This window comes from Vespula vulgaris, chromosome 11, assembly GCF_905475345.1.
Source record: "Vespula vulgaris chromosome 11, iyVesVulg1.1, whole genome shotgun sequence".
Taxonomy (NCBI): Eukaryota; Metazoa; Arthropoda; class Insecta; order Hymenoptera; family Vespidae; genus Vespula; species Vespula vulgaris.
Window position 1 is genome coordinate 4,101,568 of NC_066596.1, and position 27,870 is coordinate 4,129,437.

A 27,870-nucleotide genomic window follows, 5' to 3' on the forward strand; every position below is an offset into this window, starting at 1 on the left:
CTTTGTGAAGAAATATATAAATACAAAATTCCTAGTACCATGTTTTAATATCATGCAAATAAACAATGTTTATATTAAATATAGTTAAGAAAAAATGATTTCATTTTGATGATCTTATTAAATGACTACCTCCTTAAATTTAAGAAGATACGACAGACTACATCAAAGCTGTCGCATTGTATGTAAATGAGTTTATTTGGGCGCAGCTGTGACCTCATTCTTTGATAGCTATATAGAAAACACATGGCAGCCGAATATGTCAACATGAACTCTTATATTAGTATATAATACATCTTTGAGAAAACTTTAATGCGTAAAAGTACAATTCAAAGGATACACAAAAATAACAATAAACAGTCCAACAATGTGCTAACGTTTAATCACTGTTCATTCGATATTTAAGTCACACTATATAAAAACAACGCTATATTTTTGATACTGTTGGGTTAAGACAAATGGCTTAGTAAAATCTTTATAGCGCTTAAAATCTACAGTGCCAAGTAACAATGCAATAGAAATTATGCTAAGATTTATAGAGAACAGAAGTAAAGCGACGTAATGAGTCATTCTCACATGTATTGCACCAATATATGAATTTGAAAATAAAATTGATCTAAGAAGCATAACTTAGAAAATTTAATAAATCCACGATCCACCGAGGTGCCGCACGTGCGATGCTTTTAGAATACCGTAACATGTGGTATTTTTGGAGCATAGCTGACTCGACGTTTACCGACACCGACCAGAAAACACCATTTCGGATATCGGTAAGGCAACTAAGGGTTGGTGAAAGCGGAAAGTAAATATTAACAAACGAAATACCGTTTGTCTCGTCAACAAGCGGAACCGATGAATGATCGTAAAACTAGCACACAATTCGTTCGGTGAACGCGCGGATTTTCTGACGATGAAGACGACGAGAAAGAATAGGACGCTCTCGTTAGCACAAAGAAGCTAATACTATCCTTTCAAAGGACAATGTAAAAAAAAAAAAATAGAAGCAAAGAGAAAAAAAGGAAAGAGAAAAAAGGGGAAAATCGTTCATTCCCCGTTCCTCTCTGCGAGAAGTTAAAAAAAAGAAAAAACAATCGAAGATTATCTCTCGACTGTAGCGAACATTGGTTCGGTTGAATGGTGGTGGTCGATCGGAACCATTTGTAAATCGCGTTTTCGGTGACCGGGAACGGGTCTGGCGCATAGGGTCAGAGGTTAAAACGGCGTACGACGGCGGGTCGAGGTTATCCGTGGATCAAAGGGACGGCTTCTCGTGAGAGTGTGAGAAACAGAGGGAGGGAGGGAGGGAGGGAGGTAAAGAGAGAGAGAGAGAGAGAGAGCGAGCGAGAGCGAGAGAGAGAGAAAGAGCGAGAGAGAGAAAGAGAGAGAGAGAGAGAGAGAAAGAGCAAGCGAGCGAGAGAGAGCAAGAGAGAGAGAAAGAAAGAGAGAGAGAGAGAGAGAGAGAGAGAGTGAGAGAGAAAGAGAGAGAGGAGGAGCAGCAGCAATCGTAGGATAAACGTGAGAGGCACGGAAGAAGAGTTGGAAACACAATAGGGGGAAAGGCACGCATTGTCGGTGGCTCTCGTGACTACCGAAATACGCACCCACGACGACGACACCACCACCACCACCATCCACCAGCACCACTATGGGCATAAAGCAGTAACGGAGGATCAAAGTGAACCAGCGGCCAGCGCTGCTAGCTCGACGACCATTTTATATGGCCCACTCACGTTTTCACAGTTCGAGATGAACGGGCAAAACATCTCTGATGCCTTCTCGATAATTCGCTCTTGTTTCCTCGTCGTTTGGACGAAGCTTTCTTCTCTTATCTCTTATTCTAGTCTCTGCCATACGTGCTCCGAGACCGCACGAAGTCACGGGGTGTCACCTTCCAAACGACGTTACGACTCCTTGCGTACATATTTACATTTATCGTTCACCATGCAACGATCCTTGGACACGTGTTTCTTAGACGCGCGCGTTTATTCCACGATAATGGCCCTTTCGAGACTACGAACTATACATTTTACGTGGGCACGGCACCTCGACTTTGCCTCACTTCACCGCCATGTTGCAAAATTGCAATCCGTTTCCCGTCGTGCCACGCAGCTTCGTCATATGACAGTGCCGCCGCGTCAACCAATCAGCGCGCTCTACGCCTGCGCATCGAACTAATACGACTATGACACTAGCGCCATTAACCTTCTGGCGCCACATTCGAACTCGACCGGCTTCGAACGATCTTTTTTCTTTTCCTTGCCATTCACGGCATCGATTTTTCTTACTTTCTCCTAGTATACTTTGTGATCTTATTAGAACTCTCGCGCGCTTCTTCGTTCTAATCCCGCAAAGTTAAAGGGAAGATTCTAAGTTTTAAAGTTATTGACTCTGGGAATAGGTGTGACATTTCCGTGAATTTTTCCTCCATTTTGGCGGTACTTTCGAAGCGCGTACCTTAATAGATAAATTCATTATTTTGTTTATCGTAATTTCCTTTAATTATTTATTATTATATTATCAATCATATAAGTTTCTTTTTTCTTCTGTAATTTTATTGCTTTGCTAAGAAAAAGCTCACGGTGTATCTGTTGTTAATTTATGTATACAAAATAAATGAAGATGATATTTCAAAAAAAGAAAATGTCTAATTCCATAGCCGATTTTATAAATGTTCTTTTTAGGTCGAGGGTAAGGTTTATAGGCGTAAACACGAAGAAAAGAAACATCGATATTTTACAATATTTAATCAACATATTATAATATATATTGGTACGCTAAAAATTACCTTTTATAGGTTGCATCATCTTCATTTGAATATTTGTTGTCACCATGATAAGTGGATTCCTGGTATAATACTAAAAAATAATTGGAAATACTTTAAAAATACTCTTTGCAAATTAGAACTTTTAGAAATACATTTTCTTGTATATCTCGTTAATGTAATATACATATATACTACTAACTACCACATTCTGAATTATTCCTTTTATGGTTTTTATACAGAGATTAAGTTACAAGAAATATTTTTATTCGTAATATGCTATTGTTGCTTTTTTTTTGTCTTTATCGATCTTACGATCACTGAATAAACATCGCAGTAATAGGTACAAAGCTATATTTCATGTTAAGTAACACACATCATTATTCACAAAGAAACTTTTATATATTCATTCTTTTTATGGGGTAAAGGATATTGAAAAATGATTACAGGATTACATGTACATCGGTTAATCGATAAGATAGCAAAGTTACAAAATCTTCTAGGAATATTTGTAATTTCCTTTATCGTAACGCGAAAATCTGATATAGTACTGTTCCATGTCTCCTATATGTTCTAAACTCAACATCCTCATAAACATTTATATCTGACTTATGTCTAAAGAATGTGCATCACTCGACGAACCATGTTACATTTCATTTTCACAGAAATAGTGTAGCCTTATTATTATATTGATGTATGTGGAACGCTATAAGAACATTATAGAAATTTTGATAGTAACACGAGTTTCTAACTTATCAAAAAAAAAAAAGAATATTAGACTGCGCAAAATCTCAAGCAAAAACGCTTAAGACTTTGTAAATATAGCAACTCCGAAGTTCGTCTATTTATTATTACATTTCATTATAAATATTTATAAACTAAGTCTGTTTGCATTGATGAATGACTATAAACGATTGATACATTTTTCACTCTCTCTTTCTCTCTCTCTCTCTCTCTCTCTCTCTCTCTCTCTCTCTCTCTCTCTCTCTCTCTTTCTCTCGGTCATTCTTTCCACCATCACCCACGCATGAGGTTCATAGAATGTGCTATCAGATAGTAGAATTAATTTAACAATAATTTCCAGTAATGGTAACAACAGGACCGCTACTGATCGAAGATAAAAGAGGAAGACGGCGTCTTTTAGAAAACTACAATTATCATTTTTCATTAATATTATTAGATTATCATCGTTTTATTATTATTATTATTATTATTAATATTATTATTATCATTATCATTATCATTATTCTTATTCTTCTTATTATTATTATTGGTTGAATTTCCGAGACGCCATAACTATGCCTTTTGATTGAGAAACATCCTTCTTTTATGCTCTTTCAGAGATTAAATGTCGCTGACTTGTTACTTCGTAAATTATCTTTTGGATGCAAAGCACTGCAATTAACTTGTCTCGTTTTTATTACGACTTATTTAAAAGATGGTATGTACACAGAGTTTGCTGAATCAGATTTGACTTTTAGCGAACTTGTGACATTTACTCGCTTGACCCTCAATAGGTGTTATCATACTTTTTATGTACATATAAACAGATATATTACTGTAATATGAATTTCTCTTCGTACAGGATGTTCCAAGAACGAATAAATTATGAAATTTGTAGAACGATAAGTCATAAGCAAATATATTATTTCTCGTATGCGCATAGGCGTTTGAACACTTGAAGAGATACAGATTAAATTTCAGTAATTTGCCGCTTGATACAAAGTAAAATGTATTTTTAATTTATCTTTAAGAAAATATATATATATATTTATATTTTTTTATTTTTTATGCATATTTTATTTTGCCAAATCGGAAGTTTCTTAAACTCATAAGTCAATTACAATTGAAATCTTATCCTAATGAAACATCCTCTCTACGATTGATTCCATAGAATTACTTTAACAGTCTATGTTGTGTATATATATATATATATATATGCTTCTTTTTATTTTTAAGAATATGAAAGTTCAATGAAAGTAATAAAAATTCAGGCTCTCTTACCCTTGTACTACTTCGAATCAGTGTCATTTAAATAATAAAAAGAAAAGAGAAAAAGAAACTCAAAATGTATATAATTTTAATGAGTGTACGACCTGGCAAAAAAAATTTTCGTGATAATCATAAAATAAAAAGAGTAATTGGTCCGATAAGTAGAAATTAAAATTATTTTCTTTTTATATTGATGATTCACTAAAAATATTGGCAGCATGGCTTCCCAATAGATCAATGCTGCTAATAGCACTTTTCGATCACTCAACAAATGGGTTACACCATCACATAAATACATTTCATATCAATGGTAGTTACCTTGGAATAATAAACAAATAAAAGATATTTTTAGCCATATCGATTTGAATCACAGTACTCTCAAACGTGTAATCAAATATGCTCTTATAAAGTAATCCAGTCTGTTCGCTGCGATATCGATATTAACAACAATATATCATCTCTTGGAAAGAAAGAAAAAAAACAAAATACATCGTATAATTCTTTTTGTTCTTTGTTCTATACTTTCTTAAAACTTATATAAAATCAGAAAAATAACTCTTAACTTAATTCTCAATAAGGAGAAGAATCATATGTATCCTAAACGAAGCCTACCAATTCCGTTTTTCGCTAAATCTTCAAAATGCAAGACAAAAACTGTCGTAGACAGACTGGACGTAGAACTTTTCGTCTCCTTTTTTTTTTTGAAAAACAACAAAAGACAACGAAAGATTCAGCAAGATCTTCCATCGGTTTATCGTTGAAAGATGACCTTCCTCTATTCGCTTGAATTTCACTTTGGTAGATCGCCCTCAGACGTGATTCTCGTTGATCTCGTTTTCCACGATCCTCCCTTTGATCTCGTCCGAGGAGGATTTAACGGCGAACACGGGCTCGATCGTCTCTGGTAGCAACTTCGGACTGTGTCTATCGATATGCGTTAACTCTATCGGGAGATAGATCGTTCGACAGTGATCGATATCCGCTCTGCAAAGCGGACAACGTTCGCATCGTCGAGCACAATCCAAACAGGCTACCGCGTGTCCGCACGGGAAAAGCGCGGTGTCCAGGCTACGATCCATGCAAATCCGACAGAGCATGGCATCCAACAACCTTGCCAGGCACTCCCGAGATTCCTGAAATAATGTCGTTCAGTTGTTTGTATATGCATATCGTTTTTATTTCTAGTTATGTCAGACAACGTGGGCGATTAAATATACGATTAAACGAAGGAGTATAGGTGAAAGGACTCGATGGAATAATAGAACAAAGATCTACCTTGCACTTTGGATTTTCACAATCGGCACAATCGTGCCTTTCCAAGATCTCCTTTTCCTCCGGTGGTGTTATACTCGCAGACTCGCAATAGAGAGCACGTCGAGCATTATCGTAAACCTCCCTGCAAGTTCTTCGTATGTCGAAGACGTACTTCTTGCCGAGCGTCGAGTCCTCGTTGAAAATAGAGATTATCGTTCCCTGGAGAGAAAGAGAAAGAGAACTCAAAGTAGAAAGAAAGAAAGGTCGTTTCGCAGACAAGTTTCTTCGAGAAGTATTTCACTTCTTCACTAAAATCGTTCCATAGTTACAGCTATCCCCCTACCCTCCTTTTCTATTCACCATTTTTAGAACAATAAATTCTCGAGTAGTAAATACCTTCAAGTCGCGGATGAATTGAGCAGTGACCGCGCTTCTTACTGTCTCACAGCTGTAAAACGCATGTTTCTCGGTGATCGCCCTGTAGAGACCGCTGGCCGATTGGCTTGAGTCTAATTTGAAATCCAACGAGGTTTCTTCGCCGTCGAGCGAGAGATAAACCAAATGGAACATCCGGCGTTGAGACGTGGCGCTTTGAATTGCCGTATATGGTATGCTAAAAATGTCAGGATATAAATCTTACTTTTTATTCTTTTTTTTATTACTTTGAGTTATATCGTGAGAATGTACTTTTGCGTTTCTTCATCCTGACCACGATATACTGTAATACCGTGAGGTCCAACGCCGATCGTTGAGATTCCGTTGTATCCAAATTTGCTATGAAACATTTCTTGACCAAAAGTATCCAAATTCGATATCTCCTTCAGAAGCCAATATTCCGCTGTTGAAGTTTTCATACCCTGAGGAAAGTAAACAAATCGATGAAACAAGTCAATTCTTATCTTATCTTGCTTATCTTCTTTTTGTAGTATGGATCATAAAATACATTATACATTATAGAGACTAAATTAGCGTAATTGGCTTACCTTGATCTCCTTATGCTGTTGAACTATCCGGTGCAGGAAATCTTGAGGCTTGGGCTCGCAGGGCTCGGTCGGTTGTATCTGACAGCACTGCGAATAAAGGGCGTGCGGTGGTGACAAGGCATCGTAATCGCCACCGTCTGCCTGAGCTATTAGAGCCATCAAACGAGCTATCGATACCCAATCGGGAACCTTCAACCTCCCTTCAACCAGTTCGAGACGAGAGTGTAAGTAAAATTGATGTCTGAAAAAGATCCGAAAGAAAATCGATCGGATTAGATATATTTGCCCCACTTTACGTGTCCACGCGCGTATATTATCGAGAGCAACGATTAATCCTAATTAAGGGAGAAGCCATGCTTTCGTACGAGTCTGACTGAGCGAGATTGATCACCTCTGTTTTCAACCTGCATCGTTTCGACTTATTCCCGGGAAAATTGGACGATGTGTTCGTACGTGATTAATGACCACCATTGCGAATCGTGATTCCTTTTTTTCCTCAGCTGTCAACCTTCTTATTTGCATCGTATCCTCGCTTTACATTCGCTTTCAAACGAAATGATCAAAAAGAGAAAACGTCTTGGCCGATTCGTAAAAAATTCAAATGAACAAGATGAATAAAAAATATGTAATGATCGATGTGAAATCAAATTTATATCGAAATATTCTTATTAATCAACATTTACATCTCTATTAAAAAAAAAAAAAAAAAAATGGAAAGTATTAAATAGCAAAAATAATCAAGCATTTTCGAAAGGTCACTGTCACTAGGAAGGAAAAAAATAAAAGAAGAAGATTTATTAATAATAATACAAAGATATTGCGAAAAGGATATAGGCATTCGTGAGATAGGATTTATCGTATATATCGATATATACGTAACATGACATATTTAATGAAAGAAAAAAAAAAAAGAGAAAAAGAGGAAGAAGAAGAAAGAGGAGAGAGATGAATCGGACCGTGATATATTTCTCTGTGCGTTTAATCTGAAAGGCCCGCCGCCAGCGATGACCCGCTAGCACCGAGAAATTAATTGATATCGACGCGAAACTGGGTCGAAGCGGTCTTCGAACGAGATCGACGCGGTCTTAATCCTACTCTCCTCCGCTTCTTCTAACTCTCCCCCTTGACGTTGGAATTTCGGTGATGGAAAGACTTCCTTCGCTATTTTCCTTTCCATTGCAACTCTCTTCCGATCGTTTCCTGATCGAAATTCAATTAACTCGTTATCCAGTATACATCGTTGTATATCGAGAGTTATCGAGAGAGTTTCAATACTAGGCCTAGTGGGAATAATAGTCGAATTTGATCCTAATGGATTTCTCTTATTTTTATCGAATAAAAGATAGAACGATGATGTTACGTATTCATTTCGAAACGATTAACATTCAGTTCGAAATACCTCTTAGCAAAATTCTAAAACTTCAGACAAGAGGAACGTAATTTCGATAGCGCGGAAGATGAGAATTAACTTTCGTTACATATCTATGTATATACGAGCACATATATATATATAGGTGTATATATACACATGCATATGTATATATATATATATATATATATATATATATATATATTATATATATATATATATATTATATATGTATGTATGTATGCATGTCGTTTCTGGGAGTCCGAGAAGCATGACACGAATGACGTTGGCGTTCTCGTTGTCGTAACGCGCGTTCGTGAAACGCGACGCGTTGGACAGCGCGTTGACTAAATCTCGAGAATATATCGCAACAACAACGAGTCGAGTATGCCTGCGCGTGGTAATTTGTGCCATGTGAAAAGCGCTTACAAGTTACACGCTCGAGCCGTCGCTTAAAATAGAAGACCGGTGGTGCGTTAATGGGATATATTTGCACGGACACCCGTTGAAAGCTCGTACAAAATTGTCAACGGCTATGAGAGCAAAGTTCAACTTGCAAAACTAAACGAAAAGACGAAAAAAGGAAAAAAAAAACAACAAAAACAAAAAAGAAAAAACAGAAAAAAGAATTACATAGAAAGATGGAAAGCAACGAATTGCTCGCATTTATCGTCAAAAATGCGACAATATGTCGGACGTTTGTCAACGAAATAAATTTTCTATGGGTACGATATGACTTCGGTCGTTCTGAAAATACAATTTAATTAGAATTATCATCGTCGTTTAACGATATTTCAACTTTCGGTACTCGTACTCGTGTCTCTCCTTTGCATTCCAAATTGTCGCAATTTGTTTTTCAAATTACAAATGGACGTGCACGAATTAATTTCCCGTACGTAGCCTGCGTCGAATTAAGGGATGGAATAAAAGGAAAAAAATGGAGGGCGAATTGGCGAGATGAAAAATCTCTGTTGGTTTTTCTTTTCTTTTCTGTTTTTTTTTCCTTTTTCTTTTTTGTTCCGCTTTTTTTTTGTTTTAGAACGAAGAAAGAAAAAAATAGTCGTCAAGCTCCTCATTGCACGTGAATTATTCTGAAAGAAATACAAGGACACTTGACCTTCCGTTTCCCTATAGAAGGAACAGAATTTTTTCCTAATTAACGACTTAAAAGCTCCTTAAATGCTTACACGTGTACAGGTATATGATGGAAGCTCTATTCTTCCGCATCGTGACATTTTTGTCGAATGCTTGATTATCCAATTTTCATGTAGAGCCAATTTTCGTTTTCTACAGACCCTCCATCTATTTTCAGATATTTTTTTCGATAAATAATTACAGAAAGAATCGTAATTAATCGTCTTTAACTTCGATCGCTTTCGACCTTATGCTCGACCTTCGTTTCCTTTGCTAACATTTCTCTTTGTCCTTTCGATGGAACATTATTCCTCTTGTTCTAATTAATTATCTATCCTTCGTTTCCTCGTTAGCAACTAAACTATCGTACAAAGTTTTCCAAGTCCTCGGACATACGAAAATTTAGGTCAAGATCTCTATTCCTTATTCGCTACGGTACGGATGCATTTCAGTCTACGTATTAAGATGGATTTGGTTATTACTAAAGATCGAGATTAATGGCTTCTCAATCTAGACGAAGGAGGTAAAGGAGGCTGGTATACTCCTTTCCTCAAACTTCTCATCGGTCTTCCTAACTTGGCTAATTTTGCGGCATGTTAGATTTCATGGGAAACTATATGTGTGTATGTGTGTGGTACGAGCGCGCGCGCGCGTTTATTACGTAATCATATAGATATGTACAAGAAGTATAGATAAGTAATGAAACTCAGAATGTATAATTTAACAAAAGAGAAGATAAAAAAGACTAATATATTTTCGTGATTAACGTGCTCCTTAATTCTTTAAATAAATTTAAAATACCTATTTCTATTAAGTTCGTAGAAAGAGTCGAAAAATTTTATAATTTCTAATAATAAGTTTTGTCATAATTTATCAGACCAAAGTGGTAAAGAATGTTGGAAAGACTTTTCAAAGTTGTTAGACTACCTTAATGAAGAGAATGGAAGTTATGAACAAGTTAAAAATTTTGTTTTAATTTCTTATAAGAATCTTTTTTAAAAAAAAAAAGAAGAATCTACTGAATTGGTTTTAACCTTTTAACAGTGTCTGGAAGCTTACTTGAACAAGTTCGTTAAGATCTTCATTTTTTATAAGAACTTACAGATATTGCTTAAACTGACATAATTTGACAGATAACGAACATCGACGAATTTTTGGTCAGTTATTCTTATAGAAAAGTCAGAAAGTTTTTTTGGAAAAAATAATCTAATAAAATTTCGAACGTTGTATACATTTACATTATTTTTTATGGGTACATTCGTGCTATGATGACGTCACGAAAATAACCATTTTCTCTAAAATCGTTCGTATTAACAGCGAGAACGTAGTGGAAAAGAGACGGAAATTGGATCGACGAAGCGTGCAGTATATACGAGCTATTTTCAAAGGGACTTTTCGTACAGTAACTTTTTTTTTTAAATGAAAAGAGAACACCAGGAAAATCCGAACGGCCCTACGTATTATTTCCGGTGCACTTGATCCGAACTACGTTCAAACTCAACGTTCGTTCGTTCGTTCGTTCGTTCGTTCGTTCGTTGTTCGTCGCTCGTCATTCGTCGTTCGTTGATTCGACGTGTACCGTTGGTCCTTTGTGTATTCGTCGCCTGTAAAATTTTACCATTCGATCCGAGACGAATGTTTATTCGCGAAAGTCGTTCAACGAGCCAACAGGCGTGACGGTTTTCGATTTTGTCGAGCGTGACCGACCAGCGAAATCAAGCCTGGAAACGACAGCGTTACTCGGGAAATTAAATATTTTGTTAAAAGACCGAAACGTTTTCTCCTACGTAGTTAAGCCAATGAATTTTCTATGTTAGATTTAATTATTACCTACACATTGAATTTTAAAACCGATTTTCCTGCTAAACGTAACTTGAATAATATAATGCATTGAGAGGTATATTAATTTCTGGCTTTTGCAAAAGCATATTTTTCAAGATAAATATTTTAGAACCACTGCCGAAAAATTCTATGATTATAAAAGTTGAAACAATTACAATTGTTCGTGTATAGGTGAAACAATTCCTATTTCTTCTTTTTTTTTTATTTTACTTTTGGCGAACTACTTTCAGCAGGCTGTAAAAAATATTTTCCAGGTACTAAAGCCATTTCGTATTTTTCCTCTGAAATGAGACCAGCTAAGTATTGCACGTACCATTCAGTACTAGTTCTTTTCTTTTAAAGCTTCAAGGATCCGTGTCTTTTCAAAATAAAGTCCAAAGAAAGGCCAGTTTTTCGATGGTACAAAAACTTCTGTTTATTTTTAGTACTATGCTCCTCTTTAAATATGCTTTCCATTAGCCACCATTAATGGAAGTAATGAGAAAAAAAGGAATTAAAGAACATATATAAAACGATTTGAAAAGAGTTTCGTCATGGTATTTTTTTAACAAAATCGACTTAACTTAGGAAAATCGAAATATTCATTCTCAAGGGTAGGCCAATTGGAAACTAACGTTATTATTCCGGCTTAACTGGTTGTGGTTACGATGTCGGACTTCGAAAGTCGAAATTAAGCTCGGAGAACTAGCCATACCGATACGGGGAGTTACGAGCCTGTCCAGTTTTACCGCAGTAGACCCAAACCTTCTCTGCTATGTCGTCTTTCTCTTTATTTTTGATCATCACGGAAGCTGAGGGATTTCAGAATACGATAAAGTTTCTCAACTTTATATTCTATTATCCCAATACTGATATACTATTTCATAGAAATAATTAGTTCAAGTATAATAAGTTAAAATAAAAAAAAAGGAAACATGAAAAAAAAAGAAAAAGAAAACAAACAATCGAAAAAAAAGCAAATGTATTTTCAATTATACAGCATAAAGACACTAACGAAAATTTTCAAACCAAAGTATTCATACAAGAGCGAACTCGTAATTAATGGCAAACTTGTTCTTCGAAATGAAATATCACTCAATTAAAAGTACTGGATCGTTCCTTAAATACACAAAAGGTTCCCTCGAGCTTGCAAACCGATGAAGCTGGAAATTCTCGTTGAACTTTCCTTTTTAGCGTCGATTATACCAGCAACATTATATCGACATGATGACGTGCTTAAGACGGAGCTCAGTGATTAGCCTAGAGAACGCTAAATTACCGAATAAAGTTCTTATTCGGCGTGACACCACTGTAATGTCAGCAGTTTCAAATGTTTCTTGGTATGCGAATGACCGTCTCCCTGTAAATTAATAGGCAATCCTCTAGCTGTTAATTAACGTACACTATTCTCACTCTCTCTCTCTCTCTCTCTCTCTCTCTCTCTCTCTCTCTCTCTCCTTCTTTGTCTTTCATGAACACACGTACATATACACAAATATATTACAAATGTTCACTTCGTTATTCGTTCTCTCGATGAACATTATTATTATTGATTTTATTACACAATCGTCTCATTTTTCATTAAGTCGTGCGATAAAACTGCTGAGAAGGATATTTCTTGCTTGGTTAGAGAAACACTGGCTATACTTCTGACCCAGAAAATAAGTATGTCGCGTCTAAAACTCGTTAAGGAAGAAGGAGAGAGAGAAAGGAGGTGGGTAGGAAGAAGTTTGGATATGAAAATTACAAAATTAATTTCCATAGCGAGATTAAGTTCGATCTCGTAAAAGATAATTGCCCTGGATCCGCTTTAATTTTGCGAGGTAGGTCGAGATAGAACTCGAAGGGACTTTCTAAATTAAAATCGTAAAAAAGCGAAAAGACAGAGAGAAAAAGAGAGAGAACAAAAAAAGTTGCTACCCTAGACGAGGACGAGGAAAGTTTTACGAAATGTTTTGACGCGAGTGACCCGCAATACCACTCGGATTACAACGCGTATCGCGGCCGCGGAAGCCAAACGAAATCCGGAAAGCAGAATTTCCGGGCGCGCCGCGTAAAATGTTTCATCGTGTTACCCTCTTTCATCTCTGTCCAACGTAACCAAGAGTAGAATTTTCATTCTTTATTTTTTTGCACTGACTTTTATAGAGTTCGTTTTCTCTGAAGAAGAAAAAATAAGTAATAATAAAAAATAAGTAAATAAATAAAATGAAATAAAAAATAAAAATAAAGAAATTCCGATTTTTTGAAATAATTGTTAATTGTACGCTTAATATTCTCACAATCGGATGAGAAAAAATAAAATCCTAATTTTTACGTGTATCCTCGTTTTTGCAGAGAGACCAAAAAAATTTATCAATCTTTTCTTTTTCATAAACATTTAGAAAGAATTTCAAAGAATACGAAATCGTTCGAAAAGATGTCAATAAATCGAGGTAGAAAAAGAACGAGGTCGTTCTTTATACTCTCGGTCTCCGTTTCTTAAAGATCGATAAACTCCATTTCGCGAAAGAATGTCGTTACAGGTGAAAGAGTGGAAAATCAAAATCGCACCTGCGTGTTCAAATAATCTCTTGATTTTCACGAACAAGAGAATCCTTCCTTGTTCTTACGTATATTCGACTGGTGACTAATTAACTAGGAAGCCAATTACGTTTCTTCTTCCACTTCGACGATAATCATATCTTCTCGAGCAAATTTTCTCGAGGAGAGACACTTCCTGATGCTTTTATTGGCTTTATATCGCTGAAGGTTCGTTTCGTCAAGTCATTTTCGAAAATCTGTTTTATATATCCACTATATATATTGTGTGTATATATATATATATATATATATATATATATATATGTGATTATGCGAAAAAGGATTAAAAAGAAGGAAAGCCGAGTAAAGTCGCGTTGGGATTTTAAAAGAAGAGAGTACTTGTCTTCGAAAAAAAGAAGCAAAAAACTCTAATTGACTTGTCGGTATTTAAAGGTACTCTTGAGGTTAATGCCTCCTCCACTTTTCCTCTTGATATGGAAACTTTATGAGAGGGTTGAAGAGTTAAGAGTCGAGGAGAAGACTATAGCAAAACCACGCCAAAGCCCTGTTACGTTTCGAATTCAAATTTTATTTGAAATCCGATTACCGAGTGTAGAGTCTACAAAGTTTACCGTGATAACCCAATTTTATCGACATGCGTACATTTTTTAAAGGAAGTTCTTGTTTTTCATGTCTGAAATAAAGATTCTATTCTAGCAAATATTAATAATAATATCGGACGATTTTCGACGAATTATCAAATATGGATTATACTTTTAGATTGATATATCTAGTTTACGAAATATTTTAAATAAAATATCTGATCCTTTTAAAGGATTCCTAATATTTCAGGATTATTCTAAACAACTGAAAAATATCTCGAATCGAGAGAAGTTTCGCTGAAAGAAATTTATGAACGTGCTGGAGGATTTTAAGCTTTGCTCGGAGTATAAGTTAAGAGTGAACTGAGAGACTATTCGTTGACTCACGAATCCCTTTCGAATTCCTTTTCTTCTTCGGTATCGTTGGTGTCTGTGCTCTTGTAAGAAGAACGGTGATTCTGCCGTCTATGAGTCTGGCTTGGTTCAAAGTTCAAAAGCGTTACCGTCACGAAGCAGTAACAATGAATTACTTATATTATCCTATTCACGGTCGACGCTGTAATTTTCTTCGTAAATTTCCTTGTTTCGCGTCGCAGTTATCACGGTTTGTGATTTCAACGTAATAAGAGGATCGAAAGAAAAGTACGGTAAAAGAAAATTCATATTTTATTTAACAAAATATCTCTCTTGTATTTCTACAAGTAGTCGTTGCTATCGACATTTTAAATAAAGTTAATAAAAATAAGTATTAATTACGATTGGAGTTTGAAAATTTTCATCATTTATTCTTCCATCCTATTATCGAAGTGCATAATTCGTTTTTCAATTCTCTAACACACACGAAACACAATAGACCCTCGACGAAGCATAATTTCCACAACAAAAAATCGATCTGCGTGATCTCCGAAATTATCTGAATTAGTTTTTCTCGGAATTTTCACGATAATAATAATTTTAATTAGTCGAATATTCCGCGTTTGAAATAAATCCGAATATATTCGAAATCAAGATCATTGTTGTTTGAGCAGGATAGAAGAATTTAATGATCGATGAAAAAGTAAAAAAATTCAAAAAAGGAAGCGAACGATGCAATAAAAAGAAAATTTATTGAAAATCCTTTGGTTTCTTTTTTAATATATCCTATTTCTCTACTTTTCTTTATAGTCTTTCAATGAATGACTTAAAATTCTATGAAGAAAGATTCTAACAAGACATAATACATAGCGAGATCCAAGAAAGAAATAGAGAAGTCTACGCTTTTTTCGGATTTGGCAAGTAAGCCGCTCCCAGAGAAGGATCATTCGCGACCGGCTAACTCTGAATTATGCCAGACTACGCTAATGAACGCTCTACAGCATTCTTTTCAATGGTGCTTTCTGCGAAAGCCTAGGTAAAATTTCTGAACGTTCGCGAGCAAGCGACGCTTTCCAGCAGTGAGATTAGAAAGGACAATGAGACAAGGTGTACAAATTAAGTAAGTAAATACACGAAACAAAATAGGAAGTGATCGTACTTTCTATTCTAAAAGCATTCTATAAACTTAGCTTCGAATTTATCCGGTGTATGAAAATCGTTATGTCCTGGTAACAATAAGATTTTACTCACTGATCCTCCGTGCTAATAATTCATAATAGTTCGCAAACACTTCTATGGTATTCAACAAAGATTACGTCAGACTATGTTCGAGTACGATCACAAAAGTAGATGTGTCTCTAAATAAGATAACTGAAACGTTCGTACAATTAAACGTCGTCAAAGTTTCATAGTTACAAATTTCCGAAGCAATTTCTATATCTCGATCTGACGAATTGTAGAAACCGACTAAGGTTTCCTATAGAGATCAGAGAAACGCTTTCCTGTCCTTAATCATTCGAATATTGTCTCGGAAGTATCAAGACGACGTTACAACGGAAAGTTAGGACGTTTCGCGCTATCGAAGCGATTCTCACCGCGGAAAGCGCAGACTGGGAAATCGGAAACAGCGAAATACTTCAGTTAAATCCAATATCTGCGGAATGAAACGGAGAATTCTCCGCTCGACGACGATACCATTGTAATAACAGCTGATTTATATGCCCGAAGCTACCAACTCCGGCCAACTTACTCCATCCCTTTTCCTTTGGCCCTCCTACTCCCGATCCTATCTTTCTTTTTGGTTACACGTGTCTCCTGTTCTCCATGTCTCTATCCTTCGGCTCATATTTCTTTTCCCTAATATTTGTTTTCCATTTCAAGCTCCAAGCGTTTTTCTTTTACGTCTACATACATCGATGTCAGCTTTATCCTACGACTTCGTCATCGTTTTTTGTCAAATCCTTTATTCTCCTTTGTTTCTTTTACGATCAATCGTCTTACTTATTTTTCTTCATCTTCTTTTTCTTTCTTTCTTTCTTTCTTACTTTTTTCTTAATAATCCGTGTTCGGTTTGATTAAAGTATCCCAAGGAATCAACGCGGTTATCGGATATATTTGCTATACGCCGGAAGGTGTTTTCTGATAAAATATTTTCTCTTCGACCTCGGCTTAGATCTTTCCTTCGTCTGGATTTAATACGCCCAAGAAATATATTTTTCGTGCAAGGAGAGATTCTTTCTGAAATTGATCGACGAGTCTTATTTCAACGGATCCAAATCTATCGACATAAAGTTATTATTTTCTTGGGAAAATGTTAAGACATTTTGAGGGAAGTAAATGCATGGGGAAAATCGATTAAAGAAGGACTCTTTCTTTCTTTCTCTCTCTCTCTCTCTCGCTCTCTCTCTCTCTCTTTTCCTCATTGAAATCGCATACCAGAAACGTGACATAAATATTTTTCTGAGGACGTTATAACGGCTACGACGGATCGCGAGCAATATTTCTGATCTAATGAAATTCTATCGTGGCGATTGAATACCGATGTACGGCCGATAGAATAGTGTGCCTCATAGTGGCTCTATTAATTTCACATCCTGCTTCCGAAAGCACTTGGGCGAGTAACTTTTAATGACATTCATCGATCCTTTATTCTGCGTTATTAATCAAGGTATAATATTGGAAGCAAAATGCACAATTCGTCATTTGGTAAAATTTCATTATCGATTCGTGAACTCCATTGTATTTAATTGGATATTATCTAAATTTAATTTGCTTTCTTTTATATTTCGAAAGTATTCCGAAGACAAAGATCCTCCGAATTTAGCAGCAGGAAAAATGTCAATAAACGTTATGCAATATGGAGTCATAAAATTCTGTCATTTTTTCATCTTGATCAATATTACGTGTAGAAGACCATTCGATATATAATTTGCAAGAAGTTCTCTCTCTCTCTCTGTCTCTCTCTCACTCTCTCTTTCTCATAAGAGAAAGTTATTAATTTCCCAAGGACACTATATCATCCCAGTAAGACCTCTTAACACTCCTTCATCTCTCGAGCAAGCCTCCTTTGGTGGAAGATTCAAATCCTCTGTGAGGCAGCGTTGAGCAATTAAATCTGGTTTGCGTCAGATTAATTTTGCACTGTCGTATGGCTAGTCTCTCTCTTTCTCTTTCACACACATATACTCATACTCTCTGACTTTAGAGGAGAGCGAGATCGCAGCCGAGGTAACGAAGGAAACGCGAGTAAGGGCGGAAAACAGCGCAACGCGGTAAAGCCATAAATTCGTTAGAGATTAATCGGTGCGCCCACTGGAAGTGTCTGCAAGAGACCCGCCTTGCTTTTCCTCGTGGTTAAAGGTGAACGTACGTACGTGCGGCTCGTACATAACGACGACTTCAGTGTAATGCCGTTCCACAACGGCGTTACGAGCTTTAAAAGAAGGAACTCCAAGCAAATTGGAACGAGGTTCCTTCTTCAGGGTTCCAAATTGCTTTTCTTCTTCTTCTTTCTTCTCTTCGTTCTATTAATTGCGCCCGAGATTTTTGATCTCTCCACCGAGAAAACTCATTAATATCATACATGTTGTATCATAAAATGTAATATAAGAGATTTATTTAAAACGTCAATTACTGAATCTTTTTGAGAAAAAAATTAATTGAACTATTATATAATTTTATGAGAACATTTAACGTTCATAAAAGAACTCTATTTTTCTTTTCAAAAATCATTGAAAAATATAAAAAAGAAATCAAATAAGTAACGAGAAAATATTCTTTTAAAAAAAAAAAAAAACTTGCATGTAACTTCGTTGCCTCGAGGTCATGACAAGAAGCCAATTGTCGTAATAAAAATCCAATTGTTAATTAAGTTAGCTGTTTTTTAAAAATCATGACGAAAGCTCGTTTATCAAAAATGTAAATCTATCCATCATTATAATCCATGAATTTTCAAATTCTTAACAATGCATGTTTTTATAATAAAAAAAGGATAAAAAAATAAAAAGGACATACACATACATATGCATTCTTTCTCATTTCGTAGAGTTCAGTGATAAATAATTATAGCCACATTTGCTGAGAACCATTAAAAGCTTACCGATATTCGAGTACATACGTAGACATACACGTATGCATACGTAAAATTTGTTGGGAAATGATTTACGGATGATATTACAGAAAAATTCCATGCGAGATGGTACAGCTTCTGGCGTTTCTCTTTTGCATTTTTGTTATCATAAAAAAAAAAATGTAAAATGTTTTATGGATGATAATCGAAACGACCGCGGTAATAAATTTTCCTTACTACTTGGTTATAACTAAACCGCCCAATAAAAAGAATTCGATGGCTGAGTTCTAAGTATCTAAGATCAGAAATAACTTCATATACGTTGCTCTCTAAACATTTAGACTGGCGTGCTTATATGTAAAAGAAATGGAGAAGGAGAAGGAGAAGGAGGACAGAGAGAGAGAGAGAGAGAGAGAGAGAGAGAGAGAGAGAGAAAGAGAGAGAGAGAGAGAGCAAAACCAAGCAAACCGCGATTAAATTGGAATTACGAATCGATCTGTTGAAATCTCCGACCCTAAAGTACTTCCTAGCCACCGCGTTGCAATTAATTAAACTGGCGACCTGATTGCGCTGCGCTTAATTACGACGATTGTTTGGGAAACTTTGCTGGCGTGTGCGACTTGCGTCGTTGATTTTCTTCTTTGTCATGAGCAAAAAAATCGAGCGAGAAAGCATCGATGAAATATTCGGGTTTGGCTTGTATGGAAAACCGATTCATGGTACCGTGAAAGTTCTTACGTTGTCTTATATTATTTTACATCTTACGTTATCCTTTTTACCTTTGTCATGCATTCGGTGTATTATTGGATAAACCGTGGGTACGAGAGATTATATTTTTAACGATGACACGCAGGTACATTTACATAAAACAAACAAAAAAGAAAACACTACAAGTATAAAAGAAGTTTAGGACGAATATATATATATATATATATATATATATATGTGTAGGTACTACATAGGTAGGTTAGGCGAGAACTCTTTCTCACGACGACGCGATAAATCCAACGTGTGGATTCTTTACGGCCTTGCGGAATTCCGTAACCATTTGTCCTCATTTACCCAAGCAACAAAGCCGATAGTGTCGGTCTTTGTTTCGAAAGCCATTAGTAAATTACCTCTCTTTGTCTCTCATCGTAATCAAGGCTATTTTTCTTTCAAAGCATCGTGTCCATGTTTTTAAACGACGACAGTAAAGAACGTGTCCCTTCTCTTTAACTCTTCTTTTGCGAGATAAAGCCAAAAATAAACACTAATTAGTACAGACTGACCGAATACATATATAATCGCAAGATTTAAATGCCCGTATCGTTTTCAAAAATAAGAGAGAAAATACGAATGGCTGGTTAATAACGTCGAAGTCCGAATACATATTAAATAATTATACAGTTATTTCGAGCGAGAAAATAAGCGAGATGGAGAGAGAGAGAGAGAAAATGAGATATTTATTCTATAATTCCGCAGTAACAATTTCCAAAATTTTGATAGAGTTCGAAACAAGTGAATAATTAATATTGTTATGAAAACGAGAGAGAATTTCGAAATACAAGAGGGAAAAGTTCGGCCTCGCTGGATATTCGCAAGAGGGTGGCTCATAGGAGATTAAAGAGTGTCAGGGGTTAGCTAGCAAACGAATAAGCTGCCGTAAATTAGAACTGCACCGAAGCTGCCGTGTTACGTTCGCATTACTATTTCGTATATACATTCGCCGCAGTTGTATACTTTCGCCCTTTCTCTCTTTCTCTCTCTTTTTCTGCAAGCATTGAATTTATGTAAATAAATGAGTATATATTTTATAAAGATGCATATATATGTATGTATATATACACCTAACTCCAAGCCATGAAAATATATTCAAGGATAATATTACCAAGTGCAATCAGGGCACTTTGGCAATTCTAGTATGCAATTTCGTACGTGCTTGCAACACGGTTCTCTCTTTCTCTTTCCCTCTTTCGATCGAAGATCGATCGATCTTCCAGGAATCCTGATTGCACAAGAGTCCTTCGTAGGAAAAGTATTCAATGTTATTTGGATAGAAAACGATTTTACAGAGTACTAAAATCCAACTTTACTTTGATCGTATCTTTTCTTTCGTTTTTTAACTTTCTTATATCGTTGTACGAGTGCGGACGTTCGCACGAATAAAGATAGAGAGAGAAAGAGAGAGAGAGAGAGAGAGAGAGAGAGAGAGAGTACGTCCTTTGCGGATTACGAAAATAAAGCGGAACGAAGCTTCGTAACACGGGCGTATACTTTGCATCTCGCGGGTTTCCGCGTAACGAGCCAATCAGAACTTCAAACAAAGCCGTGCATTCTCCGAGGCGGGATTTTCTATTTCGTTTATGCTCGCCGTCGTCTTTCTTCCTATGCCGACAACCAGAAAGTAGGGTAATCTTTATCATTTCTTTCTTCCTTTTTCTTCAAGAATAAGGAGGTATTCCTTAGAAAAGAATATCAACGTACGTTGTGAATAACGTTATACTTTTAAAACGAAGTCTCTTAAGATATAGCATGCTTGATATCCGTTTAAGATCAGTTGAGTTGAAATACTGTTTGCCGAGAGTCAGCTTATAATATTGAAATGAAGTTGAGTGGAGACTAGCAGAGTGGCCCGTCTTCAAATTGCGTCAGGAAGAAATTTACTCAGTGCAATTTCCCAACTTAAAGTTGTTCATCACCCCTGGTTTTATAATAGTTTACGCCAGCAATGAATCTAGACATAATTCTTGGACGATTTAAATGAACAAGGTCTCGTTTTAAAGACGAAGGTTTACATGAGGAAATGGATTACTAAAACTTTTGAAAAAATTTGAATCTTCTTTGGTAAAAAATCATGCTGTTTTTTTATAAAGGAAATCACAAAAATTCTTTTTTAAGTCCATGATCCACTTTATATTATTATTATTATTGTTACTATTACTATAATAATAATATGTAATATAATAATAAATAATAATGATGATAAAAGAAATAAATGAACATAATTACATTGATGAAATTCTTTTATAAAATCTATATGAAATAGAAGTGGGTAAAATTTACTAATTAATCGATAGTAGAATGTTCTTTTCTACTTTTCGATTAAATAAATAGATCTCACTATACTATTGATTTAAAAACAACTGTCTTATATATACACACACACACACACACTGGCTTAATGTTTGATACGAGAGAGTATAAAACCTTTCGATTAAATGAAATCCAGAATGGATTTTTTTACTTTTCGATTAGACAAATAGATCTCGTGATACAATTGATTTAAAATCAACCGTATTGAATACAAACTGATTTAAATTTTTCTACGGGAAAATATAAAACCTTTCAATTAGATGAAATGCGAAATGGTTTTTTCTACTTTTCGATTAGACTGATAGATTTCGCGGTACTATCGATTTTTCGAGCTTTCTTCCAAAAGATATTAAATGCGATTGCATTTGATTTTAATTGAAATAAAGTTAAATCGTGCATTTCTTAACAGCTATTACCACGTGGTGAGGCCTTCTATTTCTGTAAGAATCTTCGTTTGAGTTTTTGAACCGATCACTTTCTTTAAACGAAGCTCGATTTAATTTTATATTGCTCCATACGGTGATATTCAAGTTGCCAATTTCTCATTATGAGTTTCTATCTTTTTTACATGCTTGCACGCGTTCTATTACATTATCTAGATTTATTATACTTTCCGAAAAGATTCTTGGATGGAACTTTACTAAAAGGGGACTTTTATAGTTCGATGAGGCTTTATTAAAAAGGGACTTTTATTATTGGGTGAGTTTTTTTTCTTTTCTTCTTCTTCTTCTTCTTCTTCTTCTAGGTTGAATCTTCCTAAAAACCCTTTTTTAGGTCGGATCCATTCATCGCCGAGGGAGTTGTGACTCACATCGATTCAGATTTTTATACGAGGGAATTTTTGGAATCGTTTCGCATTATATGTAGAAAGAAAATCCTTTCTCCCTTGCGGATACGATAGATAGAACACTCGTATTAGTAGACGCGGATACAAGCGTGGGTGTTCATGGGCCCGATTAAGTTCAACCATAGACTCCGAAGTAATTTGGAGAATCGCGAAACCACGACCGATCGTGCTTAATAGTGGTGACTGAAGCTTCCGGTGTTGATAGTTGAGCAATTGGTAGGCCAAGTCCAACCGGTCTGCAGTTAGTATTGAGATCTGAATTCTCGCTAATTGTAAATGGCACGTCATCCAGAAAATTAGATTTTGCTTTGATTTTTAAGTAACAATAATACAATATTATAAAAGCATACCACTACTGTAAACCTCTGGGTCTCCAGAAGCTATAACCTCCATTGGTGAGACCTGAGTACATTTATAGTCGGTATGATATGTATAATTTTTTCTATGATATGCATTCGATTTCAAGTAATATCGAATATTTCTTTGCTTTTCTTTTTAGATATACTATTATCTAAGTTACACACGCTTCTAATGAAATGTGGTGAACAGTCTTAAAAATTGCGATTTCATAAAATGTTCTTATATTTGAGAAATCTAAAGATTTTACTTATAAACATGTAGTTAATTCGTTCACAATCATTTTTAAGAAGCAAAAAATATTCACAAAAAATCGAAATATTTATATCAGTCAGTGAGATAAATATAAATTATAAAAAAAAGAGTACGAAGAAGGTCCGAAGAGAATTTCTTACCTGGTAGCTTCTTGCAGCAACAGGTGAGGTGGCACCCAAAACTTAACCCTGAGAGCGAATCTTACAGGCACCACGCCTCCACCGGTCTGCCTCTCTATAGGATTTCTCAAATTCAACCAAAGTTCTTCGCCTTTTGCGTTCTGATACTTTAATCCGAAGTAGTCGCATTCTTTGCTGATTCCCAAATAGTCGCATGCCTACGAGCAGACAAATTTTCTTGTTAGTATATGATCAAAGTATATTGAAGAGGAACAAAAAGAAATATAATAAACGAATAAAATTTTCAAAACGATTAAATTCCAATTATCGTATTTTCCGAAATTTTACGTTGAAATATTAATCATGGTTATCGTTTTGCTCCTATATACATATATTCTCTATGATTCCGTATTCTCTGTCTCCCTCTTTCTTTTATATCTCCAAGCTTCCTATCCGACTGGCTTCGATGTCGCACGTATAATTAACCGTTTATCCGGACGTACCGGCCGATTAATCCGCACAAAACCGCAGGCCGATTCAGGGGAAAACAGCGACTCGAGCTGCCAGAACGGCAAACAAATTGCCGGTCATAATTTAGAAAGTTACTACGGGAATGAATGCGCTCGCACGAACACAAACACAAATATTATTCCCTGCAAAGCTATTATCCACACGTACATATTTTTTCTCCGATGATTTCTATCCATTATTGTAAAAAGTCTTTTCTTCTTCTAATCAAACCTGATATGGCGGACAAAATCAGAAAGCACGAATTCGTAGTTACGTAATTATGAAACATGTTATAGGAGTTATAAAATTATTATATTTATCATTAACGAAAGCTTTTCAAATAAAATGCTGATTAATATAAACAACTTTACTTGGTTGTACTTTTAGCTAGACTACATAAACATTTAGAATCTCAATTATCAGTTTATTAAAGAGTAAATTTATCAAACAAGAGTTCGAGTCGGTTAGCTCGAATAATCCAAGCTCTACCGAAAGTTACTTCGAGTGTAAACTGTTTACATAGGTATATCACATTCGAGTTTCCAAGCCAGCACACTATTCGGTTTACCCAACTGGTCATTGTCACGGTAGCTTGCATCCTGATTGCCAATCGGGCCTTCGGGGCGTTAACTTTTAAAAAATAAATTCGTATCTATCGTTTCAATGTGAATTTTAAATACGTAACGTCTGTTTTCTATTGCTTCAGCGTATTTCGAATTATCGTGATACATCGGACGCTAGATGGAACTTACCATCTTCGGCTTAATTACAATTCCTAAGGTCTCCCTGTTACAACTGATTTCCTTATTACGTGGCACGTTTGCCATTAATGGATATCGTCATTGGACTAGATGGACGTGATCTATCAAGGTTACTTTTCAAGATCACCGCACGATGGTCAACGAGTGCGAGTAGAAAATATTCCGAGTCTTTTGACGTCGTATCAAATTTCATTAGAATCGATATTATGATCATTAATTTTTATCGAAAAACAAATAAACGTCAAAATATACATTCGCTATGACAAACTCATACTATCGGTATTACATCTGAATACTTTTATTAAAATATTTTATAACATTCTTTATGAAATTACTTTTAAAATTATGTTCATCAATATCTACATCCTGAGAATTTTGCCCGGGAATTATTAAAGAAAAATGAGATGGTTATTTATACAAATAAAAAGAGAAAAGGAAAGAGAAAAAGCGATTGAATCGATGAGGGATAGGCGAATGTCGATGAGAAAGGAAGTTCGAACGAAAATTGGAATCTCTGACGATTCCAATTTTGATGCGGCCACTAAAGGAAAAGTTGACTGGTTTCCTCATTTCTCTCGGAAACAATGAACGGACCTTCCGCGTATAAATATTGAACTTAGTAAGAGACGAAGGGTGAGAAGAAAAAGGACAATGATCAAGCCTTTGGACGTTCATCGAAGTCGATCGTTCCTTTCGTCCGAGTCGAGATACTAAAACCATTGGGAAAAAAACAAAACGAAACGAAAAAGAAATGAAAAAATACACGAGTCTTTGATGAGATCCAATTTAGTACGGGGAATGCTGAATTTTCTTAAAATATAAAATACGTTTCATTCCAATTCGCTTTAGGCGATCTTCGAAAGCTTTCTTTAAGTTACTACACCAGAGAATAATAATTATTCGCTCATCCACCCCCTCCCCTTCTCTTTACAGTACTTTCATCTCATTTCCCCAAAGAAAACTTCGTTCTTCTCTCATAAAAATACATGGCTGCTCTCGCTGAGGATTTAACTTTCTTGTTAATTATTTCCCTTTTTTAATGTACGAAGAAAATGTATCCTTTTCAATACTACAAATATATTATATTTTATAGGTCGTATATTTTATTTTTTCTATTTTACTTCCAATTGTTTCGCCTTTAATTATTACTACTGTAACAAACGAAATAATATTCATTAGTCGAAATATATATCTTACTGCCAACGAGAAAACGTATCGTTTAGTCATGTAAATAGCTTGTTATAAACCATTAAAACTATTTTCGTCAGAGATTAGCTGCTACTTGCAAATTCTGGAAAACTCGGTCATGCGCATAGCGATAAGGAAAATTCACGGAGAGTGAAATACCGGTTGTTTCTGGTGCAATAAATTGCACCTCTCTTTTTCACTCTTTCTCTTTCCACTTGTCCCCGGTAGAGACACTTTCGTCGTTTCAGTGACTTTCAGCAACAGTAAAAAAACCTCAAGATGAATAGTTCGCGCTACAAGTATTACTCATCTTAACCTTGTTTATTCGTCGGACGCAACACATCGAACGAAGTTAAAGTTAAGAAAATCTTGAACGACCCGACATTTTTCTTCTCTTACTTTTTCTTCTATTTCTCTCTTCTTTCTTTCCTTTCGAATATTTTAATTTTGCTTTTTTCCACCGAAAAAAATTTTAAAGTGTCGTACGAATGTAACTGGGACAAAAATCTGCAAAAACTAAAAGTTGCTGCAAATACATGGTTAAAAAATGTATAAAATCTCTTCGGTCCTCTTGTTGCCATGCATTCGGCAAAAATCCGATGAAAAGTGAACGATGCGATGTTTAGTTGACTGAGTGAAGTTCATATTTGCTCATAAAGTCGTTCATTTCGCCCAAACAACAGACAAGCTTTGACATAATCCGTATTAGAATTCGTACCGACAAATCGGATAAAGATTAAAGTTACAAACCGTAAATTACGATCATTTTATCCGATTAATTCTTTATTCTTGTTCGTCGATCGATTGTAGCTTCAAATGTTGGTTTAAATCGAAACGAGATCGTCGAATGCATAAATCGAACCTATAAATCGTTCGACAGATTGCGACTGTCCATTTTAAATCGCATCTTAATACGATAAATAATTTGTTTTCCATAGATCCGAGCCAGTAAATTCTACGCTCGTTATATCTACGAATACTACTATTTCGTACGATCAATCGGTATAGATTTATTCGTAAAATTTCCTTCAAAGAGAATTATTTAAGCTGGAATAATATTTTTTATTATATGTGATAGTATGCGAAAGACTTTTTAATTGCGACAAAAAATTGAAATATCGTGGACATAAATGTAATACTATTTTATTTGCAATTACAAGGTTCATTACGTTCTCACGTAATGATAACGATTCTATCGCGGTGTATTTAAAACGAGAAGATAAAGTCGAATTTCGAGCGTGCACCGATGAGAGACAGATTTTAATTATGGAACCAAACGATCCCATTCGTTTCGGGTTTGCTTTGAATGAATCGCTTCTAGTGATACTGCGCTTTAGTGATCGAAATGTACCCTCGGGAGACCTCGTCGGAAGGAAAAATCTAAAATGCAGAAAGCACATTCCACCGCATCGCCCTGTTCTACCTGTAAAGCTTTTCTCTCGTTTTAGATTTAACGTAACGCAAATAAAGGGGAAAGATTCATTTTAATCGCTGCACAATATGCAAATTGTTTCATCGAACGTCAACATCATCAAATTGATTCATTGAAATTGTTATATTTATTAAAAGAAATAAACGTAGATAATATTTCATTATTATATATAAAGAGAAGTTCTTGTTTTGCCGATCGTTTCGCAATATCGAATCTTTCTCGCCTTTGTTCAGATTATTTAAAATTCGCAACACGTTTGGAAGGAAATACTATGCGGTTAAAAAGAAGAAAAAGAGAGAGAGAGAGAGAGAGAGAGAAAAAGAGGAAGTGGAAGAGGAAGAAAAGTTCGTAGCTCGTTGCGGGTGCAATCGTTTTCGATATCTCGATATCGCGTGTCACTTTTGGCGCGGTTTTCGAATACAATAAGCGACACGAACGCGTCGACAACGAGAATTTCTGTTGTCTGT

At 35.5% G+C, this 27,870-nt stretch overlaps 2 protein-coding genes across 5 annotated transcripts in view; both read right to left on the reverse strand.

Moving 5' to 3' along the window:
- The window catches only part of LOC127067570 (uncharacterized), a 72,425-nt gene extending 70,337 nt beyond the window's left edge, over positions 1-2,088 (reverse strand). For 2 of the 3 annotated variants that reach the window (XM_051002651.1, XM_051002648.1), the window contains exon 1: positions 1,728-2,088. The gene's annotated coding sequence lies outside the window, so the exon portion shown is untranslated. The other variant, XM_051002649.1, reaches the window with a different exon arrangement.
- A 636-nt stretch (positions 2,089-2,724) lies between these two features.
- The window catches only part of LOC127067571 (E3 ubiquitin-protein ligase MYLIP), a 111,953-nt gene continuing 86,807 nt past the window's right edge, over positions 2,725-27,870 (reverse strand). For both annotated transcript variants that reach the window (XM_051002652.1, XM_051002653.1), the window contains 6 exons: positions 23,534-23,730; positions 6,988-7,228; positions 6,692-6,861; positions 6,401-6,617; positions 6,026-6,223; positions 2,725-5,883 (listed from right to left, as the gene is read on the reverse strand). In XM_051002652.1, the coding sequence (XP_050858609.1) occupies positions 5,560-5,883; positions 6,026-6,223; positions 6,401-6,617; positions 6,692-6,861; positions 6,988-7,228; positions 23,534-23,730 (1,347 nt within the window). In that variant the 3' untranslated portion in view covers positions 2,725-5,559. The remainder of the gene's footprint in view (positions 5,884-6,025; positions 6,224-6,400; positions 6,618-6,691; positions 6,862-6,987; positions 7,229-23,533; positions 23,731-27,870) is intronic.